This window comes from Seriola lalandi, unplaced genomic scaffold, assembly GCF_002814215.2.
Source record: "Seriola lalandi dorsalis isolate HSWRI2012SDOR001 ecotype SW California unplaced genomic scaffold, Sedor1 jcf7180002052130, whole genome shotgun sequence".
Classification (NCBI taxonomy): Eukaryota; Metazoa; Chordata; class Actinopteri; order Carangiformes; family Carangidae; genus Seriola; species Seriola lalandi.
In genome coordinates this window covers 1,114,185-1,137,565 of record NW_019522683.1, presented here as the reverse complement: position 1 = coordinate 1,137,565, position 23,381 = coordinate 1,114,185, and the positions used below count along the sequence as shown (strand labels likewise).

At 39.6% G+C, this 23,381-nt stretch overlaps 1 protein-coding gene across 1 annotated transcript in view; it reads right to left on the bottom strand.

Annotated features, from left to right (window-relative positions):
• The window catches only part of pex5la (peroxisomal biogenesis factor 5-like a), a 51,523-nt gene that overhangs the window by 10,247 nt on the left and 17,895 nt on the right, over window positions 1-23,381 (bottom strand). Inside the window, exons 5-12 of the mRNA XM_087172265.1 lie at window positions 22,452-22,575; window positions 21,660-21,750; window positions 18,229-18,324; window positions 7,955-8,071; window positions 6,071-6,214; window positions 4,250-4,320; window positions 2,395-2,613; window positions 6-171 (exon numbers count right to left, since the gene is read on the bottom strand). Of these exons, the coding sequence (XP_087028391.1) occupies window positions 6-171; window positions 2,395-2,613; window positions 4,250-4,320; window positions 6,071-6,214; window positions 7,955-8,071; window positions 18,229-18,324; window positions 21,660-21,750; window positions 22,452-22,575 (1,028 nt within the window). The remainder of the gene's footprint in view (window positions 1-5; window positions 172-2,394; window positions 2,614-4,249; window positions 4,321-6,070; window positions 6,215-7,954; window positions 8,072-18,228; window positions 18,325-21,659; window positions 21,751-22,451; window positions 22,576-23,381) is intronic.

The following is a 23,381-nucleotide window of genomic DNA, read 5'->3' as shown; positions in this document are numbered from 1 at the left end:
TCTACCTCGGGCCGCACGGACAGGGCCGTATTAAAGGCCTCCACAGCTTTGTTGAACTCTCCGCTGAGGTTGTAAAGCACCCCGAGGCCCGTCTGCAAATCCGGGTCGATGATGTCTGAGTTGTGCTGAACTGCTTCCAGGAAGAGCTCCTTGGCCTCGGGTAACAGGGAGCTGTGGACACACACACACACACACACACACACACACACACACACACACACACACAGATAAGGATTAGTGTGACTTAAGGCTGCTGAGTGAGCGCTCTTAAGATTGCAGTGCTATGATGTGCACTGTACTGCATGTCAACTTTTACTCACAGTGTAAGAAAATGAGAGAGAGGGAGGGAGAAAGGAAGAGATTGACAAGAGTGTAAAGGAGTGATAAAGTGAGGGAAGAAGAAATGGGAGAAATGAGAGTAAGGAAAAATGCAGAGAGAGTTGTGTGAAAGAAGGACCAGTGGTATTGAAGCAGTGGGTTACTGTCCCATTTACATAAATTAAGTCCTCTGAGTTGTTAGAAATAGTAGTTTAGTGTCTTGGATTATTGTAAACCCTTGTACATTCAGTACAGACTTTGTATTTTATTCCTCTTTTTCATTAAGTATTTAATGACATGTATTTGTACTTGAGTCACTTTGTTGTGTTATGGCCGTTATTTTCTTGATTTCCACTAAAGCAGTGTTTCTCAAACCTTTTTCTGTCAGGCCTCCTCAATTAAATTTTTTTTCCCCCAACTAACAACAAATAACTAACAATAAGCTGAAAATAACATTATGAACTAAATGGTTCTTGTTTATCATGAGGTTCTGATTCAGCACATACTGTAGCTGTGTTGACTGTGAGCTTGACAGGGACATACATTAGACTTCATCAGTTTTTGGTTTAGACTTGAGTGTTTGTCCGTCCGTCTTGTGCTTTACATGTTGGTCTGTTCCATCTGAATGAATGTCATTAACCTGAATGTCAGAAGCCTCGCATCAGAGTGCTCTTGCTTGTTCACTGGTCACACAGTGTTTGCATTTATCCAGCTGAAGTCCTACTAAACATTTCTCTTCACTGTCATGCCTGAGCTCCTGCGATCTCTACGTCCCTCTATAAAGGCTGAATTCTCACAGTTTGAGAACCTCTGCACAAAAGTGAAAGATTACAGACAGACTGCTACTTCTGCCTCAGTGGACATTTGGTCCTTAGCTTATGGGTAAAGATATGGATTGCCCTTTGTGTTATGTTCCCATTAGGGCGGCCACAACAGAGGGAGGGAAAGCAAAGGATAAATGGAGGAGAGAAAAGTGCAGAGAAGAGTGTATAATGAGGCCAAAGAGAGAGGGATGGAGTGAGCAGTAGAAATTAAAAGATGGCTATCGCACCGATTAAATGGGAGATCACAGGTATTGGGATGTACCTTTATCCCTTCACATTGACCAGACGATTAATGATTTGATAAAGTGCTGCTTTACCTGGGGAGAGGAGTTAGGCCTTCTCAATCTGATATACCTAACAACCTAATTTTTATGGCTTAAGATATAACAGACGGTCTGCCACCTACAGCAGTAAGGGTTGTTACAAGATGGATACATGTATGCTGTCTAGCCTGTAAAATTAGACCAATACCAGCTGTGCTTGAGAGACCTTGAAATAAGTTTTTGGTCTCCCTGACAGTGTAATAGTAGTTTAAGTAAAACAAATGAGTCTGCTGGTAGAGATCTTGTTTTTGAATGTGCAAGATGCAGCAAAGGATGTATCATATGCATCTTTGTCACGTAATCAGTAAGTCAGAGTTGTTAGAAAAAGCTGGAATTCAGTTTAAAATCCTCAGATGGCTCCTGCATCTAAATGTAACTGCTACAGATTATTGATCCTCTCTTTGATAGTTTTGACATTTATATCATCACCTTTTCTAGTATTAATACATGGACAACACAGATATTGTTTTAGATTTTACACTGATGACCTTAGAGTATCATTGACTCACTCTGTCAGTGCCTGAGGGTAAAGCCAGCTGTGCTACAGCTTTCAAGTAGAGGAGGTATATGAAATGTTATATCACAAAAATCAATTTCATGATATAATACCTATACACTGATTTAGATACCTGATCATAGTGGCATACTTAGTGTTTCAATAGAAATCTAATATTGCCATAGATCAGTCCCACTTATTGATTTGCAACGTTGCCCACTGGAGTTGAAAAGATTGTTTGATTAATCTTTGGTGGAATAATAATAAAAATCAGCAACTATTTTGATAATCGATTATCGTTTCAGCCATTTTTCAAGCCAAACTTGTGAAAAAAACCCAAACACTGATTTCAGCTTCTTAAATGAGAGGGTGGCTTCTGTGTTTCTATGTCTTGCATCATAGTAAACTGAGTAGTTCAGTCTAAATACCCTACCTTTCATGTCTGCCCATATTGGGAGCATGTGACATCCTGCGTTGGGAGTTTGGTGATCCCATCAGGTTGGTCTTGCCCTTCAGCAGGTGCTTGTACTTTGGATTGTGTCGCAACCAGCGGAGCAGGGCCTCACAGGCGTCATTGCGCATACCAGTGTTGGTCAGGCTCACTGCCAGAGCCATGAGGGCTGCGAGGTTGCTAGGGTGGAGCTCCAAACACCTGGATGGAGACGGGACCCGGGCATGGGAGAGGAGAGACGGTGTAAGATGTGCACTTCAAAGGGAAATCTAGATTTGACAGGCATTAATTGGGACAGGCCAAAGCATAGGAACATCAGGCGGAGGCTAATGATTTCTGGATTAGGATGGATGAGCTGCTCATCTCCTGCTCTGCTGGACCAGGTTTGCATGTTGCCCTTAGCAGCAGGGTTCCATAATTTGCATTAGTTTCGCCTTTAGGAAAAAAATGCCCTTGGTGATTGAGTTATATCACCAGTTATATCATGTGGACGACTGCCACTAAGATCTACGCTGTCCTTTGTAATTGAAAAGGGCAGAAGAGCAGCACTGTGTTGGATGAACAACTTGGATTAGTTAAGGGAGGAGAAAGGCCAAAACAGGATTTAGCTTTCATCAAGATAATTTTCAAGACAGATTTGCTACAGCTGATGCGCCAACTTCCTTAAAACCCTTGTAATCTCAGACAAACCAAATTATTTCAGCCCCCCGCTGCAGTGTGCTGAAGGTGAAATTACATAAACACTGTTTTAGGCTACACAGATCCACTGTATGCATGCAAGGATGTGTTCTTTGTGCAAAATATTGAGAGTCAAGTAATCCATGTTTTTTTGCAGAGTGACCAGACAACCATGTTTTTCAGGGACTGTCTCAGAGTTGAGACTGTCCCTGGCTGCCAGTTTTAAAAAAACAACATAAAATAAACATAAATAACATTTTTGCTTTATATCTTCAATACTGTATAACGTTTTCTGTCAAATACTATGTGGCAAAAAAAAACCCAGAATGCAGCAGTATTGTAACATGATGCTTGCCATCTGAAACGGTGCCAGTGAAACAACAACAGGACGAATGCCAGGTAAACTTCTAATATCTCACTTTCATATCCAAACACTCCCCTCACAGATGGAGCTATTACATAATAAGCAAGGTAAAATATAAATCATGCAAAGATCTGAATGGTATTTCAGAATATGCATAAATCTGTTGGTTTAAGTAAGATTCTTTCAGGGATTGAAAATAAATTATTTACATTCTTTGTAATCTCATTTATTTAGAACAGCGGTGAAATGTTTTATTTCACAAAATGGGTGGTTCATGTCACACGTAGAAAAGGAAGGATGTTTTCTCTGAATGGCTGTGTCTTGTGTTTGCAGTGTTCACACTCTTAGATAGGTGCAATTCCTGGCCTCAGCAGTGTTATGAATGAAAGTGGGCCACCTCCCATCATACCCTAGCTCTGTGCAATCACCATCCATGTGAAGTGCCTCTATTTTAGGAATAAAAATCGCAGAAGTTTTCCTTCCAATTTCTGGCTTATGAACTTTGGTAACACTGAAGGATGATGGTGGTGATGTTCTTCTCAGGGCTGTAGATATCATAAATCTTTACATCAAAATCAAGCTTTTCCTTTGTTTTTGTTCTTGCTTAATAGACTGCTGTCACAAGGCGTGAGGCAAATTTCATACACTGGGCTTCATGTTTTAACATGACATTTCCACTGAGTCCCACTTGTGCAAACATATGGTGTCCCCAAGCTGTAACAGCTGACAGCTCCTCTATGTCCGACAACGATTTTTGATTGTAAATGGGAATCTGATGCAGTTGTTTCTCCCTACCTCTGGAGGGAGACAATTGCTGCCTGCTCGTTCTCATTTTCAGCCTGGGTGGTCCCCAGCACTTGCCAAGCCTGCAGGGAAGCAAAACACAGGTAGCGGTAAACAGCGAAGTGGAAACCTAGACTCCGTACCGGGTATTCTCAAGGGGCTGAAACACAGTTACAGTGTCTCTATATCGTCTGTCAGGCGCAAAGAGTGGGATCCAACTCGGAGCCAGTGTTTCAGACAGATTGCAGCAGAGGAGCTACAGTGAATATAAACAGAACTCCACAGAATGTAAAACTTTCATTAGGTCAAACAAGAGAAAATGCAATTGTTATTAAAAATTGTGTCCTTTAGATACTCTCATATACTGCATTCAATCACCCAAACAATAGAAAGCCATTTATTTTTTTCAATTTCAGAGATGATTTACTTGCATATCGCTTTATCTCTTTAAAAAAAGCAAAGTGATAATTTTGGTTTGGAGTCCTCATTTATTTAGAGCTGAACGATTATTCCATCAACATAAATCAGGGGCTATTTTTTATAATTGATTTATCGTCTTTTTTTACACTGAAAAAATATTTGGGTTTTAGACTGTGGGTTGTACAAAGAAAGGCAGTGAAGATGACACCTTGGGACATTAGTTTTAGCTCTACACTTATTGAAAGACAATGAGTATGCTAAGCTTATCCGATTATAGTGTTCTCAGTCAGTTGCTTGGTTGTTTTGTCTATAAAATGTCAGAAAATGACAAACAAATGTTTCCTGAAGCTGAAGATGATGTGTTTTGTCAGTGCAGAACCCAAAGAGGTTCAATTTACAATGAGATAAAGGCAGAAAGGAGAATCTGGAAAAGGTAAATGTTTGGCACTTTTGCTTGGAACATGACTCCAATGTTAGCTGATCATCAGAACAGTTGATACCCACATCAGGGAAAAGCAAATTGAAAGTACCCTTGATCAGCACAGGAGGGCAGAAAATTATGTAACTAACCCAAAATCCAAAATGTGAGATTATGAGATCCCTCCTTTGTATTTTGTGTCTGTAAGGGCATGGTTAATAACCTGTTCTGAAGCTAATCTCTATAGATGCTTCTTTGTTCCACTCTTTGAAATGAGGGGCGAAATTATTTCTGAATGATTCAGAGGTCTTCACAGTGGGGCAATAAGCCACTAAGCGCCCTAGGAGGAATTTTGGAATCGTATTAATTCCATACACCGTGGGATAATCCTCTCCTCGGAATAACTGGCACATTTCTGTATATTCCAGGGGATTCCGAAAGTACTTTGTATGAAGGCTTTGCTCTTTCAGCCTGCAAAGAGGTCACTTCTTTTGAAATGGGGAGAATACAAAAAGGAGAAGGAACCTGCGGAATGAGCTATTTCTCAGCTCACTGGGCAAATGGAAATTCTCATCAAGAGTATGAGCAAGTGAGTTGAGTATTTTTGCTACAGTAAACAGCTCATCTAACAAGAAAAAAAAATGTCTTTGCCCTTTACAGGCAATCAGCGTCCAGCCTGTGGGTGCTACCTACTAAATCTGCTTCACACAGCCTGTGGTCAGTGAAGCATTCTTCCTCTGTAGCTTATCTCAACATGAGGTGGAGTAAGTGGACTCAGATGTAGCCACAAGTTTGTGCTGAAAGCCCAACTGCTCCAGTCTGGTTGAACGGTGCAGGACTGCAGTTTTATTGGCCGTCTGCGCTATAAAAGTGTGTATGGCTCTTTCCCTTTTGTAAATACACACACAGCTGTAAATGCAAGTGTCTCCACTGCTAACTTTGGTTGAATAAGGAAAAAAACACAATGTGAGTGTGTGCATGTGTGTATAATTCACCTCTGAATCATGAGGGTCCTGCAAGACAGCTGCTTCCAGCAAAAGCACAGCGTTTGGCAATTCTCCCTCTCGGGACTTCTTTAGTCCCTCTTCAAATGCGTTAGGCAAGTCCTTATAAGGATTATCTGTGTGGAAGTAGTAACCCTGTCAGCGAAAAAAATAACAAAAAACAGGGACAGTGGCAATGTCAGTTTCTCTCTTAAATATTCAAACGCAAACCAGGGCAACTGTCCTGTGCAGTTGTATATTTAAGCAACGCTCCAGCAGCAGGAATCGATCTTTTCTGCTTCACATCAAACCTGAGGCTGAGATCCCCGGGGTTTGTCTGTTCTCTTTAAATGTTAAACTTTGCATTTTCAAACTGTGATTACCCTGGTGTGTTGTTGCCTGCTTCTGAGCGTGATGACTTTGAAACAGCCTTTTCTTTAAGAACTAGTTCTGCACTGGGATCAATCCTGAAGCCTGATCTTGTACGGTTTCCTTATATAAGAAGGGCAGCAGACGGGTGAAGTATACAGCTCAGCCATATGCTCTCTGTCCTCTGAAACTCACAAACATTCCTTTTATATATTGTTAATGTTGATGCTACCTCTATGCTATATCACATACACATATTCAGTAATGTAAAACAGCACTTATCACAGAAATGATCATTCAGTACATTCAATGTAAAAAGTGTAAAGATTGTGTTATCCAAGCACTTCACTTTGGTGCATTTTTGTCTGAATGACTGAGAAGTCATGTTTTTCAGCCTGACTGCACTATGATTGCTTCAAATCAAAGGATACCATAAGGAAGACAGGTCTGTGTTTTATCGACATAGCATATTTCTGTTTAGAAGTTGGCTTATATTTCATATTTCTACTTCCAGTGGATGGTCAAGTGTTCATATCCAATAAATTGATTTAAAGTAATATTTGGACATCTTGAGAAGTATGTTCAGTGACTTTTTTGCTGTAAGTTAGATGAGAAGTTGATACCCCTCTCATGTCTGTGGGTTAAGTATGAAGCTACAGTCATGAGACAAATAGCTTAGCTTAGCATAGAGAATGGAAACTGGGGGAAACAGCTAGCTATCTCAGCTAGCTGTTTCCAAAGTTATAAAAATCTACCAACCAACGCCTCTAAAGCTCAGTAATTAACTCGTATCACATTAGTTTGGTCTGTACACAAATAGAAATATATAAATATGACAAGTTATGGTTTTATGCGGCGTTGCACGAGTTAGTTACCCACTCCACTTACTTGTCATTTTTACATTTCTACTTTTTGTCTACAGATCAAAAAAAATTAGATTTAACTCGTTACGTACTGAACTGAGCTGTCGGTGGATTTTTATGTCCTACCACTGTGGTACATTGTATACTGGACATTATGTCATCAGTCTGTGAATCTGTGGCTCTATAGACACATTCTTGTGAACATGATAACTCATGAACAATAAATAGTAGAAACTTCATAGAGGTACTCCATATGGAATTGACGATCTTATTAGATTTTAGCACTGTACTACATAAATTTGCATTGCATTGCATTTGTTATTGCTATAACTTCTGAACACTGTAAGCTTACAAGTTAAAGTTGATGACCAGATATGTAGCATGTTAAGGATGACTTGTTGGTATAAAAAAAGCTAATGAATTAGCTATTTAGCTTTATTAGGAGGAAACTGCACACTTATACCACAGGTAGCCCATATGGAGTAGATGATCTGATTGCAAACATGCTTAATATCACTTATTTTCAAATGTTGGGTAAGTGATTTTACAGTCTAGACAGGCATGCATTGTTTATGTTACATAAGCTGCCAATGCTGTATACCTCTCCATCAGTGTCAAGAGAAATTTCTGGACATGCTGATTGTAACATCTTAGTGATAGTGACCTTCTCATGTGGCGAGACAGTGGACGGAATCTGTGCCTGCTCGTTCTCTGTCAGCCAGTTCCGCCGAGCGAGCTCTTCCCACTCTGCCTGCATCTTATCCCAGAACTCGGTATCTGACTACAGACGTGAGAGGGAGAGAGAGAGAGAGAGAGAGAGAGACACACACACACACAGTGGGAGGAAGGAGGATGGATAGATTGGAGAAGGAGGGGAGGGTGAGAGGAGAGAATGAGTGATTAGTGCACAGTAGAACAACAGCCCTTGTAATTTCCCATCATCCTACAGTTGGAAATGTCACGTATGTCAGGCTCGGTGGCTGGCTGTAATGTATGGACTCCACACATCTGATGACTCATCACATTTGCAAACCAAGGCAGAGCTTAAAGGAACAATCCGCGCTTCAAATGCAAACTGTGTGGCTCCACCATTAAAGATCAATACACAAGATTTTAACATGCTATCACTTTAAAATTGACTGGCAGATCTTTGCATGCTGAAGTATTAAGTATGAATTTAAGTATTAATGTTTTCTGATGCTGTTAAAGGCGTTTACATCAGTAATGCTCATAAGCGTATCCAGAAAACAACCTTTGACTTTCAAATATGCACAATACTCATATGTTGTCTGTAAGACAAAACAATTTAATCACGTATGTGAATAGACTTCTCATTAATGTGGTCAAGAAATGTTGTATTGTGGCTTTTAAGCATCTGTTAGCTTGACATTTGAACTGTTATTTTCTGGCATTTCAATTAGCTGACTAAATCCTTGAAGGTTATTGTGGATGGATAATGATTTAAATACGCCAATCCACCTCCTGGAATAGCTTCTCATTTTCTATCTGACAGGAAACCAAAGCCTGTACAGTGCATAAATTAGATGTAAGATCATTTGATACAAGCTTATATTGAATGGTAATTAAAAAACATGGAGAAACTGTCAGTGACAGTCAGTAAAAATGTCAATAGAAGAGAGTGATGGTTGATAAAAAGAAAACAGTGCACATTCCCAACTTCCACACTAAACTGTTGCCAAAAGTTGTTGTGCAGCACAGCAATCAACAGTGCTGACAGTGTCTGACAAAAGCCTCCACTGTGCAGCTAACTCTTCTAATCACAGTAAATGTTGTTTAGATGATGAGTTTGCCTCATTTCATAAATTAATAACACTGAAGAAACTGCGTTGTCTTAAACCCCAGTGTTCAATTAACTCTAAGCGAGAGTTGCGTGTGTCATCTGTAAAACTTAGGTTAGGCAGAGACGAAGGCCTGGAAACACATGAGTAGTTTAAACTATTTATCTTCTGCCATCAGTGTAGGTGCTCTTTTTAGTTCATTCATTCATGCAAATGAAAAGTACTCACTGTTTTGTCAATGACACTCTGCTTAACCTCTTGCAATGAATATATCAATTTTCCTGTTTGCATATTTTTCAAATAGTATAAACCATGTGTGACATTAAGTATTGAATTATTGTACTCAGTATTTTTCCATTCAGATACAACAAAAGTCCTTGTTTTTTTGTTTGTTTTTTTTTATAGGCAGATTCAGTCTGTTAGTTAGCACAACACATATCCAGTCTGTTTGAGTCTGATGAGACTCAGGCTGTAAAGTCGTTTTGAAAGAGACGCTAAAAGCCTGTTCAGCCATGGTTTTTCCATCTCAGGAGCACTGCTAAAATTAGATCCATCATGAATTTCAGTGATACTGAGAGGATTATATGTGCCGTTCTCTTTTCTCACTTTGACTAGTGCAACACACTGTTTAACTGCCTGCGCCAAAAGGAGTTGAAACAGCTTCAGTGTGTTCAAAGAGCTGCATCAAGGGATTCAACTAAAACTATGAAATAGGACCTCACAGTATCTCTCCTGTTTTTGCATGTCTGCATTGCTTATCTGTTTATTTCAGAGGTGATTTAAAGCTCCATATCGTGGCTCTTTCACAGTAAATGATTAGCTTACTTTTTTATTCATAACTTTGAAATTTTTTAATTAAATCCACTGAAACACTACTAATTTGCATAATCTGATATGTGGTGCAGTGGATAAACACATATGTGATGTATTAGAGGTGCATTTTGGCCAGGCTAATAGTGTGGCACTAGGGATGGCAATGTCAGTCGATTAGTTCACCACTTGTGTCCAGACTAACTATTGGATGGATTTCCATGAAATGTGTCCATATAGGATGAACTGTAATCACTTTGATCTCCTGACTTTTAGTGCCACCATAAGGTCAAACTTTTGTCTTAAGTGGTAATTATGAAATGTTAGCATGCTAACACAATATACTTAGGTGGTGAAGAATGTGAACATTAACAACTTTACACCTTTTTAATGTCAGCAGTGTAATTTTTAGCATGTCAGCAAGCTGATGTCGGCTTGCTAAAAGCATCTCTGTGTCTACACAATCTCATGATGCCTTTAGCATGGCTGTAGGCTTTTGGTCTTGTTTGTTTTATAATGAAGTCAGTCTGTAAAAACAATGCTGTTGATGTTTTGCATGAGTTTCAGTCCACCATGATTTTCAGCCACCAGACAGCAGATGCTTGTTTATTGTCTAATCATGTGAACTGCAACAGACAGCAGTTAGAAATTCTCCAGGGAGATGTTTTTTTTTTTTTTTTTTTTTTTTAAACCAAGGTATCATTTAAAGCTTTCTGTCCACACAAAGATTTTACTGAGATACTGATTTATTTCCCTGCTACAAAAGATGATTATTATTACTGCTGTACGGACTTGTACATATGCTGCAGTGCATTTCTGTAATAATTCAGAGTGGAATCTTTCCTGAGTTATCTTGGGCTGGAGATTGAAGTCTTGGATTCACAGCTGCATGACGTGTTGAGAGATACAGCTCCTTTTTCTGTCCTCTTCATTTCTGCCTATGGTGTTAAAAAATTTACACACAGTTCATCCTGAGCAGTGCCTTTGCGCCTAGTGTACAGCATTACTACAGTCGCAGTTAACATCATGCCTGTTTTGCTTGTAAAACTTGTCTCTGTCCAGTTGCCACAGTGGAGTTTTTTTTCCCAGTTGAGTCCATGATTCTTGGCTGTCTTCCTGTTAGAAGCACAGCAAACTGGAAAGTATAATGTCAAGCAGAGCAGAACCTCCTGTGACTTCTTCAGTCCTCTATAGCCAGAAGCTTATGAGTAGCCTACATGACAGCACTGTGTACAGTAAGCATGTTGTGTCGTGTGTGTGTGTGTGTGTGTCTGTTTGTGCGTAGTGACACTGCAGAGGGGAGCAGGGTCAGAAAGATGTTCTGTGTCTGTGTGTGTGTGTGTGTGTGTGTGTGTGTGTGTGTGTGTGTGTGTGTGTGTGTCTGTGTTTCAAAGGGATTCTAATTTTCACATAGAAGCTTGTGATTGACATGGAGGCCATAGTGTGGCCCCTGATGGTGAGAGATGGCAGGTAATTGCAGGCTGCTGACTCCCACACAAATTGCCTGAAGGTGAGTCTCCACTGTTGGCTTTGTCAGGAAGTGCACTATCAGATCTCCTGAGGTGGAGAAAATATATGGATAGTGGTGTCGCTGGAAAATCCATAGTTGTCATAAGAATTTGGATTTAGAGTGAGAAGTGTTTACATATAGAAACGGCGCCAGTGCTCTTGATGGGGCCCTATTAGAAGTTCATTTTGTAATTATTTATTTAGATACATATTTGATAATGATGTGTATGTAGGTCATCAGTCACCTAATATAGTTAGATAAAAAATAAATTTAGTAGAGTACAATGTTTCCTTTTTTAAAATGGAGTAGAAGTAAGTAGTAACATTAAATAGAAATCCCTGAGTAAAGTACAACTACACAAACGTGTATTTACTGTCAGTACAACACTTGAGTAAATGTACGCAGTTACTTTCCACCATTGTTCATTTATAATGCGGCAAAAAGTGTCATGAAAAGTGTTGTGACCAGTCTTCAGCTTCCTCTGCATGCGACTGATTCTCATGCTACAGCCCTTGTTCTCACCATGCTGTACACATGCCTGTATTTGCACTGTGACCTCGTCCATCATCTCTTTATTTGCGTCTTATAGACAAGTCAATTGTTTGCTCTCTGAAATCCCTTTTGGTGTATAACTTGCCTGCCCCTTAGCTGCACCACAGGTGACGAAAAATTGCGGACGAGTTTTTAATTTACAAGAAATCTAGTCATAATTCTTTATAACGCTGTGAAGGGCGTTTTTCAACACTGGCATTGGCAGTTTAATTATGTGGAACAAGACAAAGATACAGCGAGGTAATTTATATCCTGTGTATCAGTGGAGTGAACCCGTAGCTGTGATTCTAATTTCAGCTGCTCTGATGAAGTGTTACGTGAAATGGATTGAATCCAGAGAGCTTCCTGCCACCAAACGTGTCACCGCTTCTTGGAAAGAAACTGGGGGTTGGAGGTGAGGTGGGGATTCATTAGTTACTTCATGAATACATTATTTACAATGTTGATAATCATTGCAGCACTTACATAGGTTACACATACCCATGGCTGTTGTTGTCACCCTATTCAGAAAAAGTATATTTATAATTTGCCTCCAGAATCCAATTAGTGTTTCTGAGTCAGCTGAACTGAGGTTATTTATAAACAGTACAGTGAAAATAAATGTATTCTGCAGAAATGTAATTTGTAGAACTTGATAATTCATACTAGGTCAGCTTAAACATAGAAATGGATGCTAGTATAAAAGAAAGAAAAAAGAAAAGCTACCGTATTTTTGCCTTAGTCTTGATTTAACAGTGATAGTAAAATATGTCCTGTTTGGGAAAACAAAGCTAACTTCAGTTCTCAAAAACAGTATTACTCTATTCGCTGTCCCTAAAGCTAATATCACAGCCTAAAAATAGACATATAGCCTTAACAAAGAATTAATAATAATCAACAGCACTCAGAAAATCTGTTTGTGCCAGTTCATCCATATGAAGAAACATATTCAGTTGCTCCCAAGCAAACAATATTTAAACTGCAACTCAAGCTTTATCCTGTGTTTTATTTTATGTGTATATAGCACAAATATGTACCACAACCCTGCCTAGATTTATGATGAACAAATGATTTCCTGTTTTGAAAATCTGTAGACCATTTTGCACATGAATAAAGGTATAAAGGGAAATGTAGGTGTATGGGCTTTGATGCGTTTGGCAACCATTAAACAGGCTATTTCAGGCAAGTAAAGTGACTAATTTCTTATGAGCCGCTTACTCAGTGTTTGAACTGCTGGAATGAATATTGTTAATGCCCCATAAATGAATACAGCTCCTCTTTGTTTGAAATGGTAAATTGTTAAGGATTTTTGAATTTGCATCAATTTGTTGCTTAAGCAAGATTTTAAAACCCTTGAATTTGAAAACTGCATCTGTTAAGTTGCCAGAATCAGATATTGTAGGAAGAAATTAAATGTTGACAGTATTAAAATTTGTATGTTACATGTTTGATCATTCATTGAATGATTGACTTTACCTTATAAAGATTTAGTGTGTATGATTTTGGGCTATATGAATGCTAGTGACTTGACTTGGGTTGAGCATCAAACACAATTTCTATATTTGTGTGAGCTCTTCTCAGGTGGACTCTAACCTTATCTGTTTATGTCAGTGTGAGGTGTGTTAACTTGAGATGCAGCCTTTGGAGGAAACCAAGCACATGAATAGGGGTTACTTATCCACTTTGCCCAGGGGGCTTACATTACAAAAAGTCTCATTATTTACCAGTGACACAGAACGGCCTCCAGAAAAAAAGGCTCCCTCATCTCTAGAGCATGGCTGGCTTGGCCTTTTGATGTTAATGAGCCAACCACTGCTCTGCTGTGCGGGCCAAGTCCTTGGTCAGTGAGACAAAAATAGGAAGCTGGAGTCCTGATAATGTCACTCAGAGAAGAATAAAATACATTTCAGTGGACAAGTGCTACGAATGCATTTTGGCAGGCAATGCAATTACCCCCTATATGGATGTCTGAGATAACAACACATTAGAGCTACTGTGGCCAGGACATCACTTGCACTCTTGTGCAGTTGATAACCACAAAATTTGCACTGAAGTGTGCATTAATGACACATGTATAATGTTCTGACATGTGTTTTTACCTGGTAATTGATTGTGTTAAATTAAAAGAGCTTTCACATATTCTTATCAGCATTCACCTGCAGCAAACCTGTCTCCTACATATTACATTTGGATTAAAGTTTTATTATTAAATTGCTCACGCCAAATATCTTTTGAGGGAAATGTAAATGCTGGATTATGTTCATGCAAACGTTTTTCCCAGTCTGTTCTTATATGAGTGGCAGGACTTTGACACCAGAGACTGTCGATGGCGTCTTGTGTCCTGCCCATGGAAAGTTTGTGTTTTCACCTGTATGAATGGTTGGCTAATGTAGCCTTCAACTTTTACTATAAGTATAGCTGATTACAGACTTCAAACACACCGCAGCATGTCCAGTAAGAGACAGAGATGAAGTTGAAGTTCAGAACTTTATGGTCTAACTTCTTCACCACCATACAGTAAGTCCACACACACCCCACTAGTGATTTCTATAATGCATTAGTGGGCGATTGTAAAATGAAATGATAAACATTGAGGAATCTGGATATATTACACACATAATTGCGTACATACTGTATACAAATTGATATGCAAACCATTCTAGATTCTCTCACATCTAAATTAAGGTACTGCTAATACAGGATGAGAATGTACAAAATAGGAAATCTCACTCTTCCTGGTTTCAAATATCAACTGCACATGCATGGATGTATTGCAGTAGATATGTTTAAAAGCTTCCACAGAACTCAGTGGGACTACAACAACCTCACAAGAATGAACTAGACAGTGCTAGCAACATTAACAGCTAACATTACAGGATTCAATAGAGCTAACATCAACAGTAAGCTAGCACAATTTATCATTAACAGAAACCCTGTATTTTACACAACCTGCAGCTGCAATCGTACGACACAGAAAAAGTTCCAATCTCTGCTTCTCCTGTTTCTCTATGACTGAGAGAAGTTACGCCAGTGGGCAGGGACAAACTGCTAGGTGTACATAACGTAATTGGGTAACCATGGTAATTGACTGACAGGTGTGATAACCAACAGAAACCTGATAAATGTAAATGAAAGATAGTCGGAGGAAAGTTCTCGTGCTTCAAGTCACCAATGACATTTTCAATATTTAAAGCAGCTGTAATTTATATACTTAAATAATGTTTTCAATTACAATGAATGTGTAAAAATAATGTGACAATGTGAAAGGGGTTGGTCATAGTGAGGAACCTATGAGGATTATCTTTACTGTTTTGGTTCACTCTCCCTGCTCTCATAGCATAGTTTTCAGCTGCAGCAGGCAGCTATTTTCAGCAAAAGGGTTTTAAAAACCCACTGTACACTACCTGCTAAGCACCAGCAGCAGACAGACACAGTAAATTAGACAAATTTTCTAAACACAATGTTGTGGGAGATTCGGTTGCCTGCATGGTTGTTGGTCGGGGCCTTCTGCACTCTTATAAACATGCTGAAATTTTGCAGCTCCACTGGAAAAGTCTGCTGCCGAGTGGTCTGCTTGAGGGCACACTGATGGAAGTTGTTGAGGGAGGTGAAAGCATTACTCATTGACTTTCCCCATCCGCATTTTCCCAGCAGATCTGTGGATTAAAACCACTGACCTTTCGGTCACAAGCCTCCCTCTCTAACTTCTAGGCAACTGCACTGGCTCTGCAAACTCTCACTAAACCAAGACCGCCTCAGACCAGTATTCTGCAAGATGAAGATGCAAATGAAGCTGTCCTGCTACTGTTTTAATGAAACAAGAGGCCACACCTTCAGCTCATCTTTATCACCACTGTGGAGCTGCGTTCTCATGCCCCACAGTCAAAACACAGTACCCTTAAGTAACAATTTACCCTGCAGCTGTTCCAGTGGTTCTATTAAACTGTCGTCAGCTCAGAGTAATTGATGCTGTCCTCATGTGACATGGATTGTCACTTAACTACTCAGAAAATATCTCTCTATCAGGCTCTTTGTAAATGAATTCAAAGCCGTTCTCCTTCTCTTGGGTCGCTGCCATTTTATTCTCTCCTTTTTAAGGGTTTTTTTATGTGTAAAATCATAAAACCTACAGATTCTCATCAGTGTCAGCTTTGTAAAATGGATTATATTTGGGAGCCTAATTCCTTGTCTGCTCCCTCTGAGGGCCCTAATTTTTTTTACATCAATTGAATGAATTGGCAGAAAGGCGATGTGCAAATTTAATGTTCTCTCTGCCTTCTGAGCTGTCTCTACCTCCATGCCTTTATAAGTATGAAAGAGCATGCATATGCACAGCTACTTAAATGGAAGTTATCTGATTGTGGGCTTTGATATCGGCAGTTGAGGCCGAAATGGCTGACCACTTGCATCAGAGCTCCTCTAGAGTGGAGGCCAGCACTCAGGCTGCTCGATCGAAGCTGCGAGATACTGTTACCAATCGATGCTCCATGCTCTGACGCTTGTCCAGGAGCATCTCAGAATCTCATCACTTACCTGCCCTCCAGTTGACGTGAGTGTACACAAACTGTGCAGTTCTTTGGGAGGATGCAGCTTACGGCTTGACATCATCACAAAGTTTGAGAGGGATCCCCAAGTGGGTTGGTCCACTCCTCTGCAGCTACTCCTCTCACTTTCTCCCCGTCCTGCTGTCCCTGCTCTATTATTTATTGGCCATTACACATAGCTCAGTGTGCAAAAGTCGACTGTAGACCTCAGTAAAGCTGAAGTTAACTCAAAAGTGAAGGGTTCACTCCCATTTCCCAGGAAGGGACATGTCCTTTGAATGGTAGAGTGGTTTTATTGAAAGTAAAAAGCAAGATTTCCTGGCCATGTCTGTTATTTAAACTCCTGTCCAATACAGAAACTCTGTTTTTAGTCACTCAGGTAGTTGCTGTTTGGCCAGTGTGATGTAACTTTTCGAAAATATCTTCAGCTAAGAGAGAGCCTATGAAAGTGTCCAGACCCATTGCAAAAGAGAAAAGCAACTCATCTAAGTTTGGCTGGATCACATAGTAACGCAATGCACAATGAGACTGAAGTGTGAAAGGTGAGGAAAGTGCTTTGAGCTTCAAACACAAGAGTATTGTTCCTCAGAGGTTTAGGACGTTGTCACGTAATTTGTCATTGACTTCTATCATGAGCCTGAAGTCACAAGAACGTGAGGCATACCTGACAACTCAACTAAGCAGTGCCTTGATACACAGTCCTATAATGACTGAAGCCATATCTAATTACTGTGACTTTGCCATCCCCTGTGATATCTGATATGTCTGGCCGTAAAATGACTGACCTATTTACCTTCCTATTGTTAGCCAGCTGAGAGTCGTGCATATTTTTCTGGGTCAAACACCCTGTGAACTTGAGTATGTGAATTTAACATAGACTATTAAACTGTCAGCTAGCACCACAGGCTCGAATACATTGTGAGAAGCACAATAGTGATCATTTGACAGAGAGATAAAAAAGGGCTGAAGGAGTCAAATGGAAATCAGCTTCACAGGGCTTCAGGTAGATATTTCAATTGCAGGAGCGATTTATGAGGCTACATGGGCAATGGTGGGAATGTGATATTGAAGAAAGTTTTCTGGAATAAAGTTCAGAGAAATGTCTCTTTTTTTCATCTCTTTATTTAGATATTTCTACAAGGATTTGATTTTAATATTTTTCTCATAAAGTGGGGGGCAAGTGGCAGAGTTGGAGATACACCACTTTCTATTCAGGAAAATATGCCATTTACTGATTAAGATGAGGCAAAATAAATGCTATATCACTAATCTGTTTCTGTGAATTTTTCATGACCAACATAAAGAAATTCATATCTTGCTTGAACAAAAGTCAGAGTAAGCTATAGAAGACTTTGCTTTGTCAAAACTAATAACACTGGTCACACTGGTTTTTTTTGTACCTCTGAGCCATCAGTTCCTACAATTTCCAACAATCAGTTATTACAAGTTCTCAATACTTTGGTGACTACAATGTTATCACATCCAATAGAACCAATGAGCAAAGCTACAAAAATAAAACCTGGACTGCACTTTTTCTTGGATGAAAAGGCTTGGATCCCAGTCATCTGTTGTAAGCAATCTCTCTAACCTGATACATCCTCTGAAAACCCAGAGGTTCTGCTGTTTGAAACCCAAGTTATGCTGTTTGCTCTCCCCTGTTAAGTCTTATTAAAAGTCAGCGGTGGAGATGGCTCTTTGATGACAGGTGATAGATATAAGGTGTACTAAGTAGCACTCTGCTTACCTCAACAGCAGCCTTGGCTCGCTCAAACTCCTCCTCCAGGGACTGGTGTCTGGACAGGAGGGCGCTGCCCCACCGCTGCTCCTTCGTTAGTCGAGCCTGACACACACACACACACACACACACACACACACACACACACACATTTCATAATATATACATTTATGCACATCAAAATCCATTAAATATACAGGCACTCGGCGCACATCACAGACACCCACGCGCACACACCCTTGCACAACACATCACACTTCCACAACATACATACGCGATCAGCCAGAGGGAGAGACAGGCAAGGAGAGTGTGCAGGGTCAGCCGTCTCTGCTTTCTCAGGGACGAGTAAATATCCCTGCCTCGACAAAGCCTCTGACATGCTTAGGAAGGCCAGCTGAATCCTTACTGTCAGCATCCCCACACCCAACCCCACCCCCCTCCCTCTCTCTGTTACAAACTTGAATATGAAACCTCGCTCTGCTGCGAAAATGAAAATCGACCAATTACACACACATGGTCTTTGCACTATGCGAGTGCGGTGTGGCTTACACCTACACATTTAACTGCGAGAGGTGAATGATTTTGAGATGCCCTTTCATGCTCACATGTGATATGACACTAGATTTACAGTAAATAACAATGACTGTATGTATCCCAGGGATAGCAAATCTATTACAGAGACCGGGGAATCGACTGCTCCTTGTGTGCTGAGTCAGTGGCTTCCCTCAGGTCAGCCAGGACCTGTAACAATTCCCATCTCTTCAGACTGCTATTATGCAAGATTAATTGAGGTTACTTAATCTCAGTATTAATTGACTCAGAAGAAATTGCCTCATCCATTTATTGCAGATAACCACATTTTTATTTACAAGATCAAAATGCATGCAGTGTTAAAAGACAATCTCTGCTGTGTGAAGAAACTGCAGTATACTGTAGCAGTGTTGTTAAAGGAAAAATCCACCCAAAAACATTAACACCATTTATAAAACACTGTTTTGTTGCACTTTCTGGATTTATTAATTTATTTGAATTCCAGCTGAAACGTGGCAAGAGATTTCCAGTCCAGCTATAGTTCAATACCAGAAAATCTTTCAACTAATTACAGGCAAATATCAACAGTTAATGTTAGGCTCTGATGCCAGACTCACAACTTTTCATTTTCACTAAAATACAGGAAGAAATTTAGCGTGCCTCTCTTTCTCACACTGCCAGAATCCCATGGCCAAAACAAGACTCAATAGACCAGAATGCAGTGCAGTTGGTGATCCATGTAGGTATAAGACATGGAAATAAAGACACAGTATTGTAGTAAAGTGTAGAGCCAGTTGGTCCTATGATAAGATAAAATGTACAATCAGACTATTATTTTTCTCGGTAGTTGCTTATTTTACCTATTGGTTCATATTTCAGACAGCATGGTTTCACTTTTAACGGTACAAAATGTGCCTGGCAAATGTAACGCTATCTTAGGTAAGCTATGATTGGCTGTTAAGAGGAGGGGTTTAGTGAACAGTCGATTGGATTTGCTAAAAATTATACACGGTTCCGTTTCCACTGGTTCCCTTCACTTCACCATTGAAGACAAATATGTGGACCTTCAGAAGAAGTAGACCTTTAGATGAGATTACCATGTCACAGAATGAGCACAAGATCAAGAAGGAACTTCCCTGCTCATGTAACAATAAACACTTCATCACTCCTGTAGTGTGCTGGGCATTTCAAGCTTTTAATGTCTAACACAAAAATCTGAGGGTGGATTTTTCCTTGAAGCTCAAATTTTTTGAGCCATTTAATTGTGTTTTATAAATGTGTGTATGTAAATCTCATGCAACACACGTTTCCCTTCTTTGCATGCGTTTTTTTGTTTGTGTGGGGTACCGGCCAAGTAGGAAACTAAAACCACTCTTTACAGTATCCCTGTCATTGAGCTACTATGTAACTCCTGAGCGAAACAACTTTAGCGTGTTTGTTTGCCAATAACTTCCCTCCATCTTGGATAGCTATCTTTAATCCTAAATCTATTATTTATCAGAGCGCTGAAAAGGTGATGTATGCTTAGCTGGCTTGGTGAGATCAACACTAATGGGCTCAGAGTAAGGCTGCTGAATAATTCATAGACTATTAATCTAATAATGGCGTCTGGAAACAAGACCCCTTATGCAGGCCTACACAGAGACATCAACTCAGGAGGAAAGCGCTTGACATTTGGACCTCGTAGCACCACAAAGAAACAATCTCAGGGCCAACAGTATATCTAGATTTCCTCAAAGGTGCTGTTTTGGCTGTAATACAATCACCTGTATTTGGTCTTTTTTAAGTCAAATTTTGTGATGCTGTTTTCCCGGTGCAAATGTAAAAGTCTTTCAATATTATATGAAAGGATGCATAGGGAGGCTTACATGTCTTCCACTAATATACTGCCTGTTGAGCTGAAATGGAAGAATTGTAGGTGTTAGGACAAAATGATGGGTAAACAATCACACAACAGGGTCAGGGTTTTCCCTGTCATTGCAAGACTTAGGTGCAGCGCCTAAGCATTTTTGCAAGGGGCCTAAGCCGACTGAAGTTATGTTAGTAAAAGATATTTCTCTTTCACCCTGAGAGGATACCTTATTGGCCCGAATATAATATGATGTTTTTTTTCTGGAAATAAGGTTTGAAAAATTACATCAGACATTCTTTTTGAATGGCGACAGTATGTGTTACAAGAGTGTTGCAGTATGAGTTTTGGCAGGCTTAATATTGCTAGGCTAGTGAGACGTTTCAAGTCCGTCTAGAGTTAGTCAGCCCTAAGCTGCAGGAGGTTGATAGAGTCCCACAACAGCTTTACCGCAGAAATAACCCAGGGAGAAAATCTGTCCAACAGCCAGAAATGACAGCTGTCACAGATGATGAGTTTATGAAGGCAGTCTGAAAAATGCTAACTGCCAGAGAAAATGATTCTGAGAGAGGAATGAGAGTGAGACGGGAATCAACTTGCTACAGTTACTCAGTCAGCTGGCTAGTGACTACACCCACTCAGAAGGTGACCAGCCTACAGACGTCCGACTGAATACAAATTTTGGTAAATTTCCAAGTGCTGTTAAATAGTCAAATGGCTATGGGAGAATGAGTGCAGTTCAAATCCATGCACTATAAGCCTTGTTTTACCTATCTGCGCCTAAGCCCTTCAGAAACCAAGGGAAAACCCTGAGGGTGTCTTATTAGATACAAACTTTAATATTAGAGCTACATTATCATGCATTAGCATGCAGTTGCTAAATACACAAGTTAAATACTTCGTTTCATGAAATTATTATGAAGGCTTAACCATCATCTGTCAGAACAATATGTTTGTGAAGTTTGAAGCTTTTCCATTTCAAAAGGATGTTGATTTCAAGTGTACACAGTACATACAATAATGATGATTACTGCTTGCTCCTGTCATACTGAGCACTTACTTGAGATGCTAGGGCAGACTCTGGCTCAACTTTGGTATTCGCTTCCAAGTTCTTATTCAATGGCTCTAATTGAGTTTTACAGTCTATGGACCTAAAGGAGAAGACGGAAAGGTGGGATTAGTGATACAGATACATGGCACTTGACTTGATACAAATAGTACGCTACACATGCATTTCACATTGACTGTCAAGCATTAGCATTTATCTTCTTTGAAATCATTGCCACCTTGGCAGATTTGGCACTTTTGTACAACTCAAAGCCATTTTTTCAAGAGCTCTTTACAAACCTTTGAGGCTGTTTCTGGCCAAAGATCCAGGAACTTCCATAAACTACAAAATTGCCAAAAAATTAGATGATTTTGCAAAGTCCATATTGTGTTCAATAGCAGTGTTTTGTTACCATTGACTGCCAATATTTTTAAAGTTAAACTATATCTCCACATGGCTGCTTCGATTGTGGTTATGGCAAATAAACAATCATTAACGTAAAGTTAGGGTGAGGCGACTAAAACTATTTTAAGTTAGGAAAAGATTATGGTTTTGATTGTATGTTATGTCTTGTGCTTCAAGTCACTTTTTCAATACTTTACTTAAAGCCACAACCTTTCTCTAGCTTTAATCCTTGACTTGAGTGCTAGCCATAACCTTAAAGATAGTTAATCAAGTGGACATTATATTGCAAGAGATGTTGCAGATATGTTTATTCTAATTAGAGACAGGGTTGTTCCTATGGACAGTGGGCTGATGTAAATTACCAATATGTTGCTGATGCCTGGTGAAGATGGTACCTACCACAGAAACTCGTTGGATGAATTTTTAGATGAACGTCGTCTCTCCAACTTCCATTTTCTGTTGCCATTTCTCTCAGGGTTGGGGTTCAACTCTTCCCATTTATCCAACGGTGAACCAATGGTAACTGGTGACAGTAATAAAATAATAATAAATCATAAAATCACAACAAAGACTAAATTGAGAGGAGTCCAGTTATGTTGATTTACTGGACATCAAAAACATCCTCTCCTTTGATCGAATCAATTACATCTAAATCTAAAATTCATCTGTAAAATATAGCTAACCAGAGAACAGTCTGCTGGACAAATACTAATGTTTTTAGCTTTCTGAAAAAAAAGGAAAAAAAAGCTAATTTCAATTTTGCAGTGTCATGAAGCAATGGCACTAATTTAATAGTATGTAGTTATGTTTTCCATTAGTTGATAAACAAACCTTTTATAACTGTGTTTCAGTCACTACTCTAATCTGTCTGACGGACAAACAGTGTGCTAAAAACAGGCAGACAATTAGTTCTGTGGGTGTCTGAAACAAAAAACATCTGTTCACATTTCTAACAGGACAAAAAGTTTTGCTTGTAAGTGATGCCAGAGTTATAGTCAATCTCACTGGCATGAATTATTCACCACACTGTAGTTTTACTCACTCTGCATAATTAGTTCTCATTGAAGACTTTAACCTTTTCAACTGGCAAATACGAAAGTAATTGGCTGTTTTCTCGTAATGTCTTTTAAGATGATCCCTTTCATTACAGTAAATTGGCTTGATCCGTCTTTGGCCTATCTCTAACATGTGGGAAGTCAGTTTCAAAGGGGGTGATGGGAGTCAGAGTTGTAGGTGGTTGGGGGACTTGCAGCTTTTCAGAAACTGGGTGGGGTGGTTGATAGAAAGATGCAGCAGGACAGAGAATTTGAATGTTCAGATTTTATAGAT